The 18,075-nt window shown below is 39.7% G+C and overlaps 1 protein-coding gene across 1 annotated transcript; it reads right to left on the bottom strand.

The window, feature by feature from the left end:
• Window positions 1-1,244: 1,244 nt before the first annotated feature.
• On the bottom strand, window positions 1,245-13,608 carry LOC113026641 (transcription factor 12-like). Its single transcript, XM_026175658.1, has 13 exons — window positions 13,429-13,608; window positions 11,092-11,191; window positions 9,221-9,363; window positions 9,003-9,126; window positions 8,836-8,906; window positions 8,422-8,518; window positions 8,251-8,324; window positions 6,453-6,629; window positions 5,577-5,694; window positions 5,316-5,469; window positions 3,481-3,710; window positions 2,433-2,604; window positions 1,245-2,306 (listed from the first exon to the last, which is right to left on the bottom strand). The coding sequence occupies exons 1-12, from the start codon at window positions 13,495-13,497 to the stop codon at window positions 2,462-2,464; spliced, it is 1,500 nt and encodes a 499-aa protein (XP_026031443.1). The 5' UTR covers window positions 13,498-13,608; the 3' UTR covers window positions 1,245-2,306; window positions 2,433-2,461.
• Between the last annotated feature and the right edge of the window lie 4,467 nt (window positions 13,609-18,075).

The following is an 18,075-nucleotide window of genomic DNA, read 5'->3' as shown; positions in this document are numbered from 1 at the left end:
TTATTTCTGATTCATGATTATTTAGGATTCATATCCTTATAATACTTCCTCTTTTCTTTCTTTTCATGTATTTATTTATTTGTTTTTGAAAGGGTCGAAATATTTTAACTACAAATATTCGAGCTAAAAAATAAATAAATAAAGGCATGGGTAAAGGAGTTTTTTGGTTTTGTTTTGTTTTTTGTTTTTTTTTATTGCAGGTGATTTTTTTTTTTTTTTTTTACCTGGCAACTCACACAAAATCCAGATTTGATTTCAAAGAGGTCTTAAAGGAAGCTGCCTTGTTGATATTTGGCTAAAGTTCTTATTGTTTGTAAAACTGTATTAATTTATATTTGTGGCAACATTTGCAAATTCGTGGCATATGCAGTACTGTGCAAAAGTCTTGAGTGACTTTATAATTTACTTGGAAAATTGGGAGTAGGTGCAGCAGTTTATTCAAAAAACCAAAAAGCAAAGCAAAAACTGAGTTTGTGCAATTCAACACGTTTTGTTATGACCGCCTTTATTCTTCAACACAGTCTGAACTCTTAGACAAGTTTTCTTGTTATTCCTTTCAGTAGACTTCAGGAAAAGTTTTCCATGAAGGACATTCAAAGATGCCCAGCATCCCTAGCTGAAAGCCAAAACCATGACAGAGCCACCACCGTGTTTCACAGATGGCCGCAGACGCTCACTGTTGTACTTGTTTCTTGACCTCCTACATACATACCGAAGATTATTTAAATTTGGATTCATCACACTACGAGGCCTGATTTTAAATCCAGTTCTGGTGTAATTTGGCGTGCTGCAGACTTTCCGTCCTTGTTTCCTGCTTTTAATAGCCACCCTTCCACTGAGACCATTTCTGGCATGACTTTCAGATTCTTCTTCACTTGTCCAGTTTCCTCGCATTACTTAAAGACACACAGCACACCATGCCAAGATACACCAGCAAATAGTTCTTTGGTGCAAAAAGCTTCATCCCTGTCAAATTTTGCTTGGTAGTTTTCATAAATTCGAGAAAGGACAGGGAACAAAATATGTGATTTTTTCACAGTAACAAAGTGACTAAAATACAGTCGGTTTCTTGCTATGCCGCGTGTAGACAGAACACTAGTTTATCACTTGAATAAATGCTTTTTAAATGATCGAATGACTCTTAGGTCAGTGTTAAATAAAAATAATAATAATAGTAAATCTGAAAATGGTAACTACAAGGACTAGACTAAAGATGAGTGAAAAAGACAGAACTGGGAGAAAAATTCATTGAAAAAGACATTTATTGCTACAATATAATTTTGACACATGCCTGTAGGCTAGTTCAAACTGTACACATACTGTACATGTTATGATAAGAGTATTTCAGATCATTCAGGATTAATATTTTTTTTTAAATTTGTATTATAGTTTCAGCAGAGTGAGAAGCAAGACATCAATCATCCTGTAACATTGTATTGCTCAGAGGTTGAACTGTAGCTACATCTAGTAAACTGCACAAAAAAAAAGAAAAAAAAGTGTTGCCTCGTGTAAAATCGGAGACAAAAGCAAATACACATCATCAAATTCACAACATTTGTATAAAAGATAACTTATATAACTTAGAAAACAAATGAAAGGTTCTATTAAAAACTCAAACATGCAAAGATCTTGTTTGACTACGTGTGAAGAGCAGTGATTACACTGAGAAGAAGAGGGCTCCTGTCCACCAGTGTTTCAGTAAGTGTAATCTTTTAAGAGTGCAAGAACACAAATAACATTCAAACAACTTTACAAATGCCGGATGTTGTCCACGTGTTAAAGAACATTCTTGGAGATCTGTTCATTCACAGAATGGTCGAACCCCTGCAGCAATATGCGCACGCACACACAGACACACACACACACACGCACTTCAGGACAAGTAAAATCTGCTGTCTGAACACACAAATGTGGGAATGTGGATCTGAGCTCGGTGGAAAACACAAATGTTTGCAGTAAATATCGACACACTGTAAAAAGTGTCAGTCAGAAACATACCTGGCTAAGCCAAAATTAAAAACTGCAGATGACACCTTGCTACTACTGGTTTCCATCCATTCAGATATAGTCCAACAGAAGGATAATCAATAAATATACAAAATATGTACAAAACATCTGCAGCGTACAATGCATTTGTCTGTTACAAGTAACGTTCAGGCACAAAGTTAAGAGTCAGTTTGGGAAGTTAGGAGATGATTGTTCAACTGCATCACGCTTTCTAATCAGAGAAGACCTCACTGTCCCGGTCTGAAAGTCCGAAGAAATGAGAAACATCCAAAACAGCTGGGATGCTCTTCCCTCAGCATCTGGACATCAAAGACAGGAAATTAATTTGAGGAAGTCCTTTACATTATTCCCTCAAATAGAAACATCCAATTGTTTTAGCCTTTAGTTCATAAAGTTTATTGCTGATATAAGGTGATGGTAAATACTTGATGGTAGACTCGATGTGGTCAGGTGCTCAGAGGTGGCCCATGGGGTTCGCCGGGTCTGTCAGATTGGGATGAAAAGCAAGATGCATGGACTGTGGGTCCGTCATGACAGCAGACGCCTTCTCTTCTTCTCTCCTCCGCAGACACGCTGCCTTCGGGTTCAGATTCCTCTCTGTGGAGTCCAACAAATAACACGTTAGCATAAGACTAAAATAGGAAACACTGGGAGTACATACTCGTTATTGTATTTATGCAACAGTGGTACAGATGTTGGGAATCTGCTTTAGAAAAATAATAGAAGCTAGAAACTTTATAAGTCATCCTTACAGACGTTTTCATGTTAACTATGAAGCTTCTCTTATTAGCAACAGGTCAAATCACAACATGCAGCACAGAAAGCATCGTCTCCAGAGAATAAGAACTGTTTATAGTTTATTGCTGGATGATTAATGATTAAATAAAGGTTTAATAAAATAAAAATAAATATTTTTTTCTGGAGCTTCCCTTAGCCTTGTAGCATCTCCCAGCTTTTTTATTTTTTGCTTATTTCATGCTGTCACCTATTCAGTTATAATTTAGTGATAAAAAGCAGCTAAAAGGGGGAAAAATAATAAAAGCTCGATATTTCTTGCACAGCAGGCAGACTAAGCGAACTGAGATGGCATTTAGTATTTAAACAGCCACATATTTTCCCTTCAGCGGCCGATGGGGCTGCATCAGGGCCTCTTTAACAAGAGGACACAAGCACACCTCAAGATATATGCTAGTGTTGCTTCCCATCTGCTAACTGTGTAAATAGGCTGTTTGATTGCAGATTCTCACTCACAGATCTTTACTGTCAGATAATGCTGTGTTTGCAGCTTACTGTGCTGCCCTCATGTGGCCAAATATATATATATATAAATTCATTCAATTTTAACCAGAAGCAGTAAAGGAAAAATATGTCTAAATAGACTAAAGGAGTTTTCTGTGGATAACTGACTGAAGCCTAGTTTTCATCGTGGGTGTGCCATCATCATCTGCCTCCCTGCAGCAAACACGCACTGACCTCTGACTTGTTGTTCCAAGCTGAGGATCACCGCCACAGCCTGGTGGAGGACCAGCAGCTTGGTCTGCGGCTTCTCACTCTTCAGGTGTAGTTGACACATGTGACCGAGCTCCTTGAAGGCCTCGTTGATGTCGCGCACGCGCAGGCGTTCGCGGGCGTTGTTGGCCATTCTCCTCTCACGCTCGCGCTCAGCCTTCTGCTCCGGACTCAGGTCCTCATCCTCATGGATGCTACGACATGAACAGAGGAAGCCCACAGGTAAAGGTGTGGCTGAATCTTTTAAAAATGAAGATTCATCTAATTCAAACCGACACTCCAGAAGAAGCAGAGAAAAGCGAAGTGAGCGAGACTGCTTTCAGAATATATTCCGGGTCTTTCTGCCCTCTGCTGGCCGCTGTGCCAGGATTACGTGATCCAGTCTCCAGGGATCATCTCAAATCCTCTAAAAAGTTCAGTGAAAAAAGGGTTTCCATAGAACAATGGCAGCAGATAATGTAATCAGCCGCAGATTTATGAATAACCCTTAAACATGTGTGTTTAAAAGAACCCATATGTCCATTCTTAGAATCACGTTTAAACTATTTTGCTTTGCTTTTTGTTATCATCTGGTTTCAATATTTTAGAAAACAAACAAACAAAAAAGAATAATGCTGGAGGATGTCCATATATGTCAGCTTTGATATCCCTCAACTAGATTACAGATCTAAATAAAAAAAACATGCACTCAAGACATCACAGCTGAAGAGGTCTGGCCTGAAAAGACCTCTGGACGTAGAGACACCAGGACAGGAGCTCCAGTCTGTGACATTTTCAAGACATACGCTATCATTTTTCTCTGACGCAGGCCTTATAAATTTTTCTGTGACTCACGTAATACCAAAAGCATCCTTCGTCGTCGCCGGGCACACTTACTGACAGTTAGTCCTTTAATTGATAAGAGGATTGACAGAATATAAAACTGCTAAAAATTATCATTAATTTGAAACATTTTTGACCAAAACAAATGTGATCGCTTGTCTCTCAGGTTTATGTATTTTAAATTGAGTTCTTTTTGGTTTTGACTGTTGGGTGTACAAGTTAAAATCACCACAGTCACATAACAAATACTTTTTATTCTTTTTTATAAGGTTTCCCAAGATCTATAATCATGCGTCATAAATAATGCAAGTGCAGCAAAGCTGAACACAGACCTTAGTTCACTCAGAGCTAAAGGGGACAGTTGTAAGACAGTTTACAAAGACTGCTTTGTGGTTTGGGGATTTTCTTGGTTAACTCTTAACTGTGATGTGTACGTCCCGACAGCTGTTCTTCCTTCTTTAATTCACTGTGACTTAATGCAACACGAAGAAGAAATATGAGGCTAAGTTAAATAGGCTGGTCCAGACACAGCTGTTCTTGACTGCAGGGGGTCTGGCAGTGTTTTAAATGAAACAAAACGGCAGGAAAGCTCTTCTTCTTCTTGCGTTTGGCTTTTATTGTAATAGATTTTTAAAAGGTAGTTTATTTAAAAAAAAATATATATATATATAGTAACTTTTTTTTAAATTACAAAATTAAATTAAAACATATTTTTTAAAATGGAATTTAAATTACTATTAACTATTCCAACCAATTTTTTTTAAAAGTGCTTTGTCTTCATAATTGGGCAGGGTTTTTTCACCGGCTTTACACACAAAATTTTATTTTTTGAACAAATGAACACAGTTTTTTTCCTTTCTTTGTTTTGCTGTTCCCTTTTTTTTTTTTTTTTTAAACACACACACACACACACACACACACACACACACACACACACACACACACACACACACACACGATAAGGCATGAGTGTTCACCTGTTTCTTGCACTGTTTTCTCCATGTGTTTTGTGTTCGCTCTCCTCATCTGATCTCTGGCTGTCTGAACTGTGACCATGGCTGGTGTGCATTATCTCTTCCATTTCCCCACTTTCCATCTTAAGCTCTAGATTACTCTGAACCCCAAGTCCACCTGTGGGCGATCACACAAAACATAAACAACATTTTTTTGTCACAAAGAGAAAAAGTGAAATATACGAGTCTGGTGGAGAAGAGCTGCGAGGGAGAAGGGTAGCTCACCTCTACCTCCACCTTGCACAGGCTGTAGGGTGGCCCTCTGTCTGGCTGGGTACGGGTGACCATTTTGCGCACGGCCCTGGAAGGCGGAGTGGTTGTTGTTCATACTGACAGCTTCAACCTTTATGACACAGAGAATGACATAAGACCATTCTTCATGTGTTCATAAGTCAATGGTTAAGTATTCTGTAGACTGGGATTCTCTAAATGTGACTGCAGGGCTCCATAAATCTTTCTAAGACACTCAGTGGCATATAGTATCCAAGCTAGAGACAAATCGGCCACAAAACAACATCTGCCCTCTCATTTCCAAAGCAACCCTGTGCGGATCTCTCACTCTACAGAATTAATTTAATCTCAGACAATCTTAATCCTTCCCTTTAAACTACTATATACTCCCTAAACATACCCCTAATTCTCTTCAGGAATGATTCACTGACACATCGTTTGGAAAAAATAAAATAAAAGTGAGAGAATTTAATATCCCCCTCTCGCAGCGGATTACACTAAAAACCCCTTTCCCTTGCATACACTTCCACTCCAGCTGAGCTAAAATCCCCTGGTCTGCTCAAAGGGAAACATGGTGGAATGGGAGTGCACCGTGCTGCCTCCCCCTCTCCCTCCCCAATCACCCTACAGTGGATTTAGAAGTCTGCACATACTGGACACACAAGGACAGCACATCACAGCGCTCCTATTGTCCCCAGTTTCCAGTTTCAAGGACAGCAACCTTTACATTAGGAAAACATGCAGACGTAGTGGGTGGAAAAATTCCTGGAATTGAATGCCAGCGCAGATACACACACACACACACAACAGGGAATTTCCATGCACACTGCCCTGTCCTTCTTTAAATACTTCAAAGTAAGGGTTGTTAACCATTGCTGGACTGTGACAGTTGAGCGGCAGGGTGCTGGCAGAGCCCGGGTGGCCGTGGTTGGGCTGGTTCAGCAACCCGTGGATGTCACTGGGCAGACCAGCGGTGGGGCCAACGGCATGGTTCCTCAGGACGTGGATTACGTCATCCAGTCTGTCCAGACGATCCTCCACCTGAGACTGAAAACACCAGGGGGACAATCCTCAAAATTTACAAAAAGGACTCTAAATTTCAAACCCTCTTGCCCAAAACAGCAAGACAGTAGTAGTAGTTCCTTCAGTGATTAAATGGCATTTCAATGTATTTTATTTGAAATTACAATATAATTATAATGCATTACAAAAAATTAAGTTAGATACACAAGAATAAAGGGCTAACAAGTCAAGTTTTTTTTTATAGGAAACAACGTAATTAATTCAAATATACTGCAAAGTAATTTTAAGTGGTGCATAACATCACTGTAATTTTGTAAGAAAACAAGCAACACTGCCCCATCTTACATTGTAAGTACCCTGTACTTTTTAGAGCGTGGGCCATATTATGGAGCAGATTAAGCTAGCATTTCATATCTTTGTTGTATTTTTTGTTGCATCTTTATTTAAAAGTCATTATGCTGATGTGCATGATGGATGGTCTTTTCATCCACCTATTTCATAGTAGGTATATAAAGTAGGGATTTAGAACAGTTCATTGTTATAATTGTGTCATCAAAAGTTTACATAATCCTGCAAATTTTGATGGTATTTTTTCTTCTAAGTTACAGACAGAAAACAGTCCTTGATCACATTTGGATTAAAAAAAAGAACAATTAAATAACAGAACAGCCATCATACACATCAACATAATGAATGCTGAATAAAGAAAAAGGCAAGATTAATTAACTCCCTCATATGCCCCGTGCCCAAATAAATACTGCATATTTATTATGTAAGATGGCAAAATATTGTTTGTTTTTCTGCAACATTACCAGGAAATTACACACTATTTAAAATTACTTGAAGTGTAATTATTGCGCTATTTCCTTTAAAACCTGACTTGTTATCCACCTTAAAGTATTTGTAGGTAAATATAATTACATTGTAATTTCAAATTAAATACACTGAAATTACATTTGATTTAATTAATTACAGGGGAATTACACCTGAGCCGTGGGCTGTATTATAAAATGTTATCACAAGTTATAACCAAGCCAAAACCTTATAATGTTGTTTACAACATTATAAATGTTAAAAAGACAATTTCTGTCTTTTTGAAGAACAACTCAAAGTTGGGTGATTTTATTTTAATTTTTTAAATAACTCATCTGCCCGATACTAGAATTATGGGTGTGCTCTCCTGGATCAACAGGTGTCCCTGCACAGCTGGAACCAACGGATACCTGCTAGGCCTCTCCTCTGCTAACTGGAGAAACTGAACTGGACCTCTGTTTGTGTTGTTGGTGTCTTTTGGGGCGTTTCAATGCCCTTTTCTTGGAAATAATAAGGCCCGCTGTGAGGTACAAGAAGCTTGTGCTTTAATTTTGATTAGGGGTTTATTACCTGCTATTTTGTGTTATTAATCTTTGGCTTAAGTTGTTTCTCAAAGAAACATCACCAAAAGTCAACCCTTTAATGGCACCAAATAGTTTCAACATTATCAGAATTGTTATATCGGCATGAAATAAGCTGAAGTTGGCACATGTGCACACCCACTTTAATCTTTCTTATAATATACCAGATATTTCATAAGGCCACCTCTGTGATGTCTAGACGTAACTCAATAAATAATCAAAGTTTCAGTGATATCAGATTACTTCCTTACCAACGATATTAGCGAAGACTCATAATGTGGTGAGACTGGTGCCTGAACTGAACTCCGTGGCCACATGTTGCTACCTGAGAAGAAGAAAACAACCGGATTTAAAACATCAGGGAAACAGAACATAGATGATGTAAATTATATTTCGCTGACGTGTGCTATGCTCCAGTTTACCTGCAGGTTCTGCTGAATTGGGCAGCGGAGACGGAGACCTCACCGGTGTGGATGAGCTGGAGGGGAAACTGCTGCTCGTGTGATCAGGGGAGTAAATCTAACAGCAGACAGCGACAAAAAGGAGAGAGGGGGAGCAGGAGGAGTGTGACCAGGGTGTGGATCATTTTAAAAGCACAACTTGTCATTTCTGGATGGGTTTTTACGGCTGCAGCCGCAACCTCATAGGCTCGTAATCTCAACTTAACTCGTGAATTCTGGTCATTTTACTTGTGAGCAACCAATAAAATGTCGTGCAGCATGAGAGTAGCTCTTTTTAATGTGCAGTGTCCTGTCATTGGCAGTGGGGGAGTTTTGCATTATACCACTGGGGCTCTCAGGACTTAGATCTAATAGGATTGAGGTGGTGGTACTTACAGAGGCCAAAGCTTTGCCCAAGGTGTCGCCTGTCTGTGATGGTCCTGACACATTTCCTTGGCTCCCTGAGACTGAATTTAAAAAAGAAAATATTTATTATACAAGATAAGCACGTGATAAAGAGCAGTTAAATTAGGGAAAGCATGTATCCATTTCCATTTTCTGACCTGCAGAGCTCTCTGAGGTGTTGACTGACTGAGTGCGCGAGACTGCATTGCTACGATGAAAAGTGGACATGGGCGGGAGAGCCCTGTTCATGTCCACAGCCAACACTGAATGTGGAGAGAAGTCCTGAAGAGTGGGGGAAAACATGCAGTTAAAAAAAACAACAGGGGTCAGAAAGTTTGTTGCTATCAACGCCCAAAGTCCCAGTGGTAAATCTCACCAGGTGACCGTGTGCCGGTTGCAGGCTGCTGTAACTCCCCGGCTGTGTTTGGTGGGTTGTGGCTGCTCCCAGTGCACCTTCATAGCCCTGCTGGTTCAGCCCATTTACAGCATTCCAGATGTCCGGCGAATTGCCCATCCCCTCTAAAATGAGTAATAATATGTTATAGCCTGCACTGGAGCAGCATCTCAAACAGCCAGACAGGTCGTGAAGCTCTACAGTGGCACTCTATGAAATCAGTGAAGTCCAGATTCAGTTAAAGCAATGCTCATTAACGTGTGACATGATGATGCTCAGCTGAATTTGCTTAGCTGAGAATACAAACGGATCGTTAAATAAAGTGAAGTACACAGACTTTATCTAATCTTCATGGTGCTTTTTAGGCATTTCTTTGATTCTTTTACCCCCAAGACTGAGACATCATAGTTACTGGGTGGATTGCCAATAAAATGTAATACAACTTACGTTCTCCGCTGGATTTTTGGGTAAGTAAAATATCTGACAACTACAATAAACACCAGAATAACAGACTTTAAAAAAAATTGTTCTGAGCTTCCATAGACAGTTTGAAAATCGGACGTAGCTTCCAGGAAAAATGAAGACACAGCTGAAGCGCCTTAAACCTGTATTTTATCTGAAGGCCACCAGATGGCGATAGCTGTGGTTGCCGAAATATTTTGGTCGTCTAGAATTCTATGAGAAAAATGACCTCCAGTCTTCATTTCTTCACTCTCCTGCTGAGTTTATGGATTTAGTCGCTCATTTTTGGGTCATATTGAATAAAAAAAAATTAAGTATTCTTTAAATCAGCATTAACTGTGGCATGAAACCACACACTTAATGGCTAACAAGTTAAGATCAACAAGCCATGATCACGTCCACACATTAAAAAATGTGTTTTTGCAACCAAGGTGGCTGATCTCAACATTTCAAAACACGACTCCAGAAAGCCGTGGGTGATGTCACTGTATCTATATCTATTTTTTATACTGTCTGTGGTGCACATATACCATCTATCTACCTCGCAATGAATTATGATGAGTCCAAACGTCCAAACCAATAAGGCTCAGCTGTATTGCAGGCTAATGAGTTAATGTTTGAGTTAACCTGAGATGATGAACATGGCAAACATTATGTTTAATGAACTTAATAGCACGGCTAGCACGGCTGTAGACTGTTCTGACCTCTTCACACCAAAACAACCTAAACTTTAAGGAGTGACAGTAACTGATGCAATATTTACCACCGGGGACGTGAATCGAGGCAAGTCTGTGTTCATGTGAGTTAAAGCATTTCAACTCTGGAGAAAAATTTTCTTCATGCTACACTTTAAAACTGTGTTTCTCACACAGACTGGCTTCTCTCCGGTGAGAATCAGAAATGGAGGACACGTTTTTTTGATCTTTTGGTTTAACTTTGCTTTAATACAGAGACAGAAAAAGGAGTGAAATCATAGGACTTTTGGGTAAGTTGTGAAAATATGTTATGGTAACTTGATTCCAGCTATCAACTTTACTCCTTGTCCCACTGACTGTTTGTGGTGAATATTAATGGGTTTCCGGCGAGTACACCATTAGTGTTATAATGAATGCCAGTTCATATTGAACACCAATTTAGGCATTTGCTAAAACAATATTTCCAAAACCAGTGAGAACTTTAGTAAAAATAGATTTTTATGAGAAGACAGCTGGTGAAGAGAGCGTGTATATTTTAATATGAAATATAGACCTATAAACTTGCAACTAAAGTATAGGAAAGTAGATAGCATATGTAATAAAATAATAAACTTTTTAAATTTGCATTTATTTCCTATATTTTGTTATCAAAACTGACTGCACTGCAGCAGAATTGTAAAGAGGGTTTGAGCTCACCAAAGAACATGCTTGCAAACACATTGCTGGGGGCCTTGGGCGACAGATGTGAAGATGAGTTCTGGGTGGCGATGTCTGCACCAGGAGACTGCCCATAAGCCTGAAAAGAAAAGTAAGAGAATAAAATGAACTCTGAGCATAAATTTCTTTGTCTCAGTATCGCAAAAACCAATCTGACTGACACTAACTCGTGAATACTGTGAGTGCGAGATGAGGCAACAGTATTATGAAAACAAAGCAGAGAGCTGATGCACACTTAGAGCTATTGCGCTAATCCATAAGCTGCAGATCCATGCACCTCCTCATCCGGATTTAGGAACCATTCACCATGAGAAATCCCAGCCCTAATCACGATCAGGTTCGGCTGGCTTCAGAAGGCTGGGATAGGACACCCTCCCGAATAAAATTGAAATCCAGGTCTTCTTGTGAATTGTTCTCAAAGAGAAACCGAACAGATAAAAGAGTCTGATCCTAATGATCCTCTCCTGTTGGAAACCAAGTATTGTTAACGGCTAGTAGATTTAGACTAAACTAAAGCTACCTTCAGCTTTTTTATATTTTTAATTCTTTCTTGACCAGTGTTGATGCTGCAAACTGCACATATGCACAAAAAAAAAAAAAAAAAAAAATCAGACCAACACATGCTCACTTACTCAAACACACCAAGAGCTCTGGGCTGCACCTGCACCTCTCTCCATTGCTTTGATGTGCCCCAGGAAATGAAAATAAACCTCCCTGCGCAGCATCAATGGGGTGTCAGTTACCCGGACGACAAGTTCTGTAAAGCAGGCTATTAAAGACTCTCTTGAGTATCCTTGTGCGTGCACACACACACACACACACACACACACACACACACACACACACGCACACACACGCACACACACACACACACACACGCACACACAAGCCATGACCCTGGCTGGCATGAGTCCCATGGTGATTGTGGGCTAGGCCAAACAGAGGAGCCCCTGTCGACACTGGGCCCGTCTGAGCCGCCATGGGCAGCATATGGCAGAGGATAAAGCCAATTGTCCTCCTTACCATCAGCATAGCAGGCGACCCGTTAATAATGGTCACACCCCCGCCCCAGCACGCCCTCTCTGGCCCCCACTGGAGAAGAGCCGTCACCATAGCACCCTCTTTTAGCATAGCATTGATTTATTAACCATCAATCATGGCATCACAAATGATAAAGGACTTTTTTTTTAAGTAGCTAAGCCCCACAAGAAAAAAAGGAGGACATTAAAATACTCAAGAGGTTGACATTTGTTTTAAATCATCTTGCATAAATATTCTTTACAATCTATTCTTTACAATCTGTGTTTTTTTAGTCTATAAATAAGGATAAAGTTGGGGAAATAAAAACAAAAACAGGCAAACAACAAAAGTACACAGCATTACGATGCTGCATGAGTAAAAGCTCAACTTGCTATTCAGGGCCCACTCTCTGCTCCATCATGGCCAACTCCAGCCACATGCAACCAATTTTCTGCCTCTCTGATCCACGATGTCTGGATATGGTTAGTCTCACAGAGATCAAAGCTGCCTTTGATAATGGCTGCAGTGGTGGAGGGACTGCTCTAACATAGCGGGGTTAAATCAAATAGAAATAGCAGCAATCTGCTTCATGTCAAGATGTTTTCTGCTGCTAGGCTTGACTACATGATACTCTGGCAGCAAACAGGAAGCACGAGTTGATGCTTGTCGTTTTATTTTTCTCTCTTGTTAACCTTAAGAGAAAGATCACTGAGATATTACAGTTATACGTAAATAAATGCTACTAGCATTGTGTGCGTGAAGATGTGTGTAAGTTGTCAATAACTCTCCTTTTGATTATGACAAAACAAACCAAGTGTAAGAGTAACACAGAAACTCTTCGTCCTCTTCTAACCTGCAACTGCAGAAGTTAAAGAATAAGCTCTGATCACGCACACAGCTTATTGAAGCACAGACACCCTTAAAATGTAAAGCTCTATCTCTTTGTTGCCCTTCATAGAGAAGCATGTACAGATTAACCCGTGGTGCATCTAATGATCTCAATAAAGCAACGAAAATTCTCACAAACTCTTAAGTTTCTCACAAAAAGAAGGAAAGAGAACACTTTTAACTTTTACAAGTTGTGTATGCAAATGGGTTTCCTGCTGATGCAAGTCTGCTAAAATCTCATCTATTAAAAAGAAAAGGTTATTCAATCAATGAGGGCACAGATACAGCAAACAAACATCTGAGAGGACAGTGCAAATGCATCATCAGCAAACACACCCACGTAACCTTGGGAGGGGAAATGACAGAAATATAACTGTAATATATATACATATATAAATATGTACTCACTGGTTTCATGTTGTAGCAGTGCATCAGTGAGTTGTTCCCTGCGCCAGAGACGGGGTGAGCGCAGTACATAACTCTGCTGGTTCAGTGCAAGAGTCCAGGCTCACGATACAGTCCACGCACAGCTCCTCTGCTCGTGTCTCCACTCATGTGTGTACAGTCCACATGCACTCCTTCCCCTAACCTACCCCTGCTGGTCATGCAGCAACCCGCAGACAACTTATGCAAATGAGGGCAGGACCATTTCAGGCAGCAGCGAGGGGTGGCCGGGAGTTGACGCTGTTACCGAGTGGACATCTATATTATGAGCAACCTGTTGTTGTGTTTTTTTAGTGTTAAAATAAAATGGTTGTGAAATAAACATGGCTATGAGATAGTTTTCTTTTTCTGCTCTTGTTTTAATTTTACTGTCCACAGTTTTGATTGTCATGGAGACTGGACATGAACAGAATTTATTTTAAGTAAAAAATAACAATCAGGGAAATCCCACCTAAACCCGAGCAAACACCTGGGCAAGGTAAAGAAAAGAAGAAGAAAAAACTACAACACTGAGGTTATGCTTGACTTTTTGTTCTTTGTATGTTATTGTGTCCTGCATGAAAAATACTCATGGAAGCAATCCCCTCCTCAGGACCAGAGAGCACTAATCTCCCGTTAGACAGGTAGAGGTTTCCAGTAAACAGAGGACAGCCTACCACACCCTTGTCTGACCCACATTTATAAATAGAAACTAGTCTTAATTTGTAGGCACGTGTAGCGTGAGAAGCTCCTCCAGCGGCTGGGTTAAAGGTTATTAATACTGCAGTCTGTCTGGGTGATGCGTAACATTAACAGTCAGACATCCTGTTTGAGGCCAAAGCCGCTGTCTGATGCCCTACAACTGATATTTACACCGGTGGTTCTTAAAGCATACAAAAGGTAAAGCCAAAAAATGTCAAGCCACACCTGTGGGGAAAATGGCCTATATGTGATCTGAGATGTTCTTTAATTGCATATTATAGGTGAAGGCACCTATGACGTAGTTTGTTGTAGTTTTGTGCTCTTTGTTGTCAGGCATACCCACTGATCTGCGCTTAAAGTCTAAGTAATTTTAAGTCTAATTAATTGCTTTTTATGCAGTTTCAGCAGTAATGTGCACACCTAGACTCACCTCAAGGCACAACATCTGGGAGTCACAAATTCATGGGGGGAAAAGATTAATAAAGCGAATGAGTTCTGAATAGTACCAGCAAATCTATGTTTTGTGATCTTATGTACACTGTGGTTGGCGTGATGCACAGTGTGGCACACTGTCCTGGCACAGCTTTTTGGCTCAAAGAGCCCTCACTAGAATCCAATCAAATAATTCCAAGCGAGACAGCAGCAAAGCCTTTATCTTGAAGTCATCGTCCCCAGTGTTTACAGTAACACCGCAGGGCAGTGGGAGCAAAGTGGCCAAAATAACAGCGACCTAGAATCTTGAAATTTGTGTTTATATTTAAACTTTTAACCCGGTGTCTGCCGTGGCTGCCCATTATGGGATCATTTAATTACAATTTATAAATATGCATTTTTTTTAAATGACAGTTTTCTACTGAATAAACTGCAAACTATAGAGCTGAGAGTAGAAAAACATGTTATGTTCTGAAGGTGAGCTGTGCAGTGCACTCAGGTTCCTTAAGGTAAAGCCTAATCCTGACTGCTCAATTGGGTTAGGAGGTCAGTCACTTCGGCTTCATCAAAACAACAATTTCTTGACCTTCAGGACTGTGCTTTATTAAAAAGATGCTGAGTAAATATTCTAAATTTATAGAATACATCCATATATATATATATATATATATATATATATATATATATATATAGAGAGAGAGAGAGAGAGAGAGAGAGAGAGATAGATATATAGATATATATAGATATATATAGATATATATAGATATATATAGATATATATTTGTGTGTTGCTGTTTTGTTTTTATTTTAATTCAGGTATTCAGGTACACCAGTGGCCACTGACTGACCTTTTCCGCTGACAGAGATCAGCTCTTCTATCTGACACACCAACACTCACACATATCTTGGGCAAATGATCCAAGAGCAAATATATACAGTCCCCTGACCCTGAACTTTGCATCAATCTTAGCTAATTGCTGCCTTGTCAGAAGTGCGATTATTCAAACAGGTAATGCAAATGTTAATGAGCTCCGATTTGCATATCTTTATTTTGCCACGGTTGAAATGTCATTGGTTATGACGCTCCACAAAGAGGAATGTCACTCCTGATGGCCCCCTGATATGTTGTTGGCCATTAAGAAGCTAACAAAAGAAGAAAAAAAGAGAAACCCAAGGGGGGGTGGAGGAAAAACAAATAAGGAGTCGTGATCAAAATTAAATGAGGAATTACACATGCAAACACATAGAAACACTTGCACAGCGTGATTGCTAAACTCAGTAATCAAAATTTGAATTTTGCATAGATGTGAGAAGATAATTCGAAACTGAAAAGGGAACCAGAAGTAAAGACCTCTTCTGCAGCTCTTATGGTTAGTCTTTTTATGTAAGATGTGCTGTTGTGCTTACTATGCCTGCAACGCACATTTCAAGTGTTGTTGGCATATTGCTCTTCGCCATGCGCTTGATTTGACATGGCTTAAATAACTATCTTCCTGCCAGTGATTGGCATTCACACAAGAAGGGGTGAGTGGGACTAGGGAGCAGATGGTGACATTCCACATGACCAAACTGATCAATCAGCATGCTGGGACGCAGGTGCAGCACAGGCGGGCAGCACCACACCATCTATTTCACCATCTACGGGGCACAAACACATGGGCACCAATAGTGGCACCCTGAGGGTCTGCATGCTCCTCTGTCCCGCTGTGCCAAGGTTGATGACATCAGAATTTCCCATCCGCTCTTCCACAGGATGCCAAGAAAATGAAGGGAAAAAACACTGAATAAAATCTGTAATAACAGCCTGGCCTGGGAAAGGTTGTGTAAGTGACGTCAAAGCAGGGACTCCCATATTTCACCCTGTTACAGAACTGATAAGCCAACGGAAAAAGTGAGCAAAAGTACTAACACATTGTGGTCAGATCCTTGTTTTTTTAGCGGAGGGTCTGATAACAGGTTAAATGACTGAAAGTGCTTCCTTGTGGCTTTTTCTTCTTTTTACAGAACACAGAAATAACAGTGCCACTGATGATTTTTAACATTTTCATCAATTAAATAATTGGCTTTTTTTGTATTTGAGTTTTTTATCATGTGATTTTTTTAAACATCAGCAATCATCGGGTTTTTTCACTGACTAGTTGTGTTTCTTCTTTTGAACCTCTTAAACTAATTCTTTAATGAGCTTTGGATTTCTTTAATTAGAAATAAATTATTTTTTTCTAATATAACTGTTTTGCTGACAATAGCATACAAATAGATAATAAAATGGTTTGATTTGGCAAATTTATCTGTTGATTTCATTATAATGTGGTTATATCTGGAGAAGCAATGAAATTTAAAAGCCATAGAGCAGATATGTGCAGATAACTCTCTGAAAAAGTGTGTGAGTGAATGCATCTCAAAAGCTATCACGAGGTAGATGTGTTACCGTGGCGTTTGATACGTGCTGGCGTGACTTTGCACCGAGGATCTTCTGTATCCTCAGGATAAGACCTGCACACAGCAAGCTGATCTTGGCCTGAATGCTGAAAGAAGTGGGGGTTGTAAGAGGATTGGACAGGCCGCGGCTGCACGTGAGATCCAGACTGACTGTCCTCTCCGCCACAATGACCTCGCAGTCCCACATTCATCTGCACCTATGAGGAGAAGCGGCTGTAGGTCACCGCCAGTCTTATATGTCACCAACTAGATCAACAGGAAGTGTGTCATTAAATTAAATCCGTACAACAAACAAAACATTGATAAGCTACTGTGTGGGATACCAGCATTGGTTCATTTCTCTTAAAATTATCAAAAAAATTCTTGGGCTTCTGTTGTGTTATCCTTTGTTTTAATATTGGCTTTATATTTGAAGTCTAATTTATGTCCTAAAAAGAAGAGGGTTAGATACGTGTAAGTTTTTAGTGTGGTGTGAAATGGCCACCAAAATGCCACTTTGAGGAGATCATTGAGCAAAACTTAACATTTGGAGGAATGAGCAAGGGCAAAGACTGCAGAGATGAGGGCTTCTATCCCAAATCAGAAGTGACAGGAGATTGACAGTAAAATAAATCAGTCCAGAGTAGCCAGCAACCAAAGGTCAAAAATAGAGTGAGAAAACATTGACTAACAAGGAAACAACGTTTTCTTGAAATTCAGATAAAGAGCCACCGTTCTACACCCCCGGTGTTGTTAACAAGTTAGAGATGACAACATTTGATGGATGTGTGTGATAGCAATGGAAAGATGGGGTAAATTTTCCAGAATATCTAGGCCAGTAATACATTTTGTTCATACTCTTGTAGGTTTTAGGGTACAACCAAGTTATAAACATCTTATTTCCAGTAACACATGGGAATATTGACTTTTTTTTTTCAAGTTTGGTTTGTACTGAATCAGCAGTGGATCGAGTTTTATCCTTATGACAAACAAAATTCTTTACATTTCACACACACACAAAACTTCAACATTTGTGCCACGTGTGTGCTTTCTATGGGACAGCTTATTATACATAATATT

The sequence above is a fragment of the Astatotilapia calliptera genome, chromosome 7 (assembly GCF_900246225.1).
Source record: "Astatotilapia calliptera chromosome 7, fAstCal1.2, whole genome shotgun sequence".
In the NCBI taxonomy this organism is placed as follows: Eukaryota; Metazoa; Chordata; class Actinopteri; order Cichliformes; family Cichlidae; genus Astatotilapia; species Astatotilapia calliptera.
This window is presented reverse-complemented; position numbering and strand designations above follow the sequence as displayed.

Excerpts from the sequence above, each read along its gene's own strand:
- LOC113026641 (XM_026175658.1), bottom strand. The coding sequence starts at position 13,497 with ATGTACTGCGCTCACCCCGTCTCTGGCGCAGGGAACAACTCACTGATG. Across the intron at positions 5,695-6,452 it reads ACTGTCACAGTCCAGCAATG|GTTGAAGCTGTCAGTATGAA; the intron begins GTTAACAACCCT and ends TGTGTCATAAAG. Across the intron at positions 5,470-5,576 it reads TGTGCAAGGTGGAGGTAGAG|GTGGACTTGGGGTTCAGAGT; the intron begins GTGAGCTACCCT and ends GATCGCCCACAG.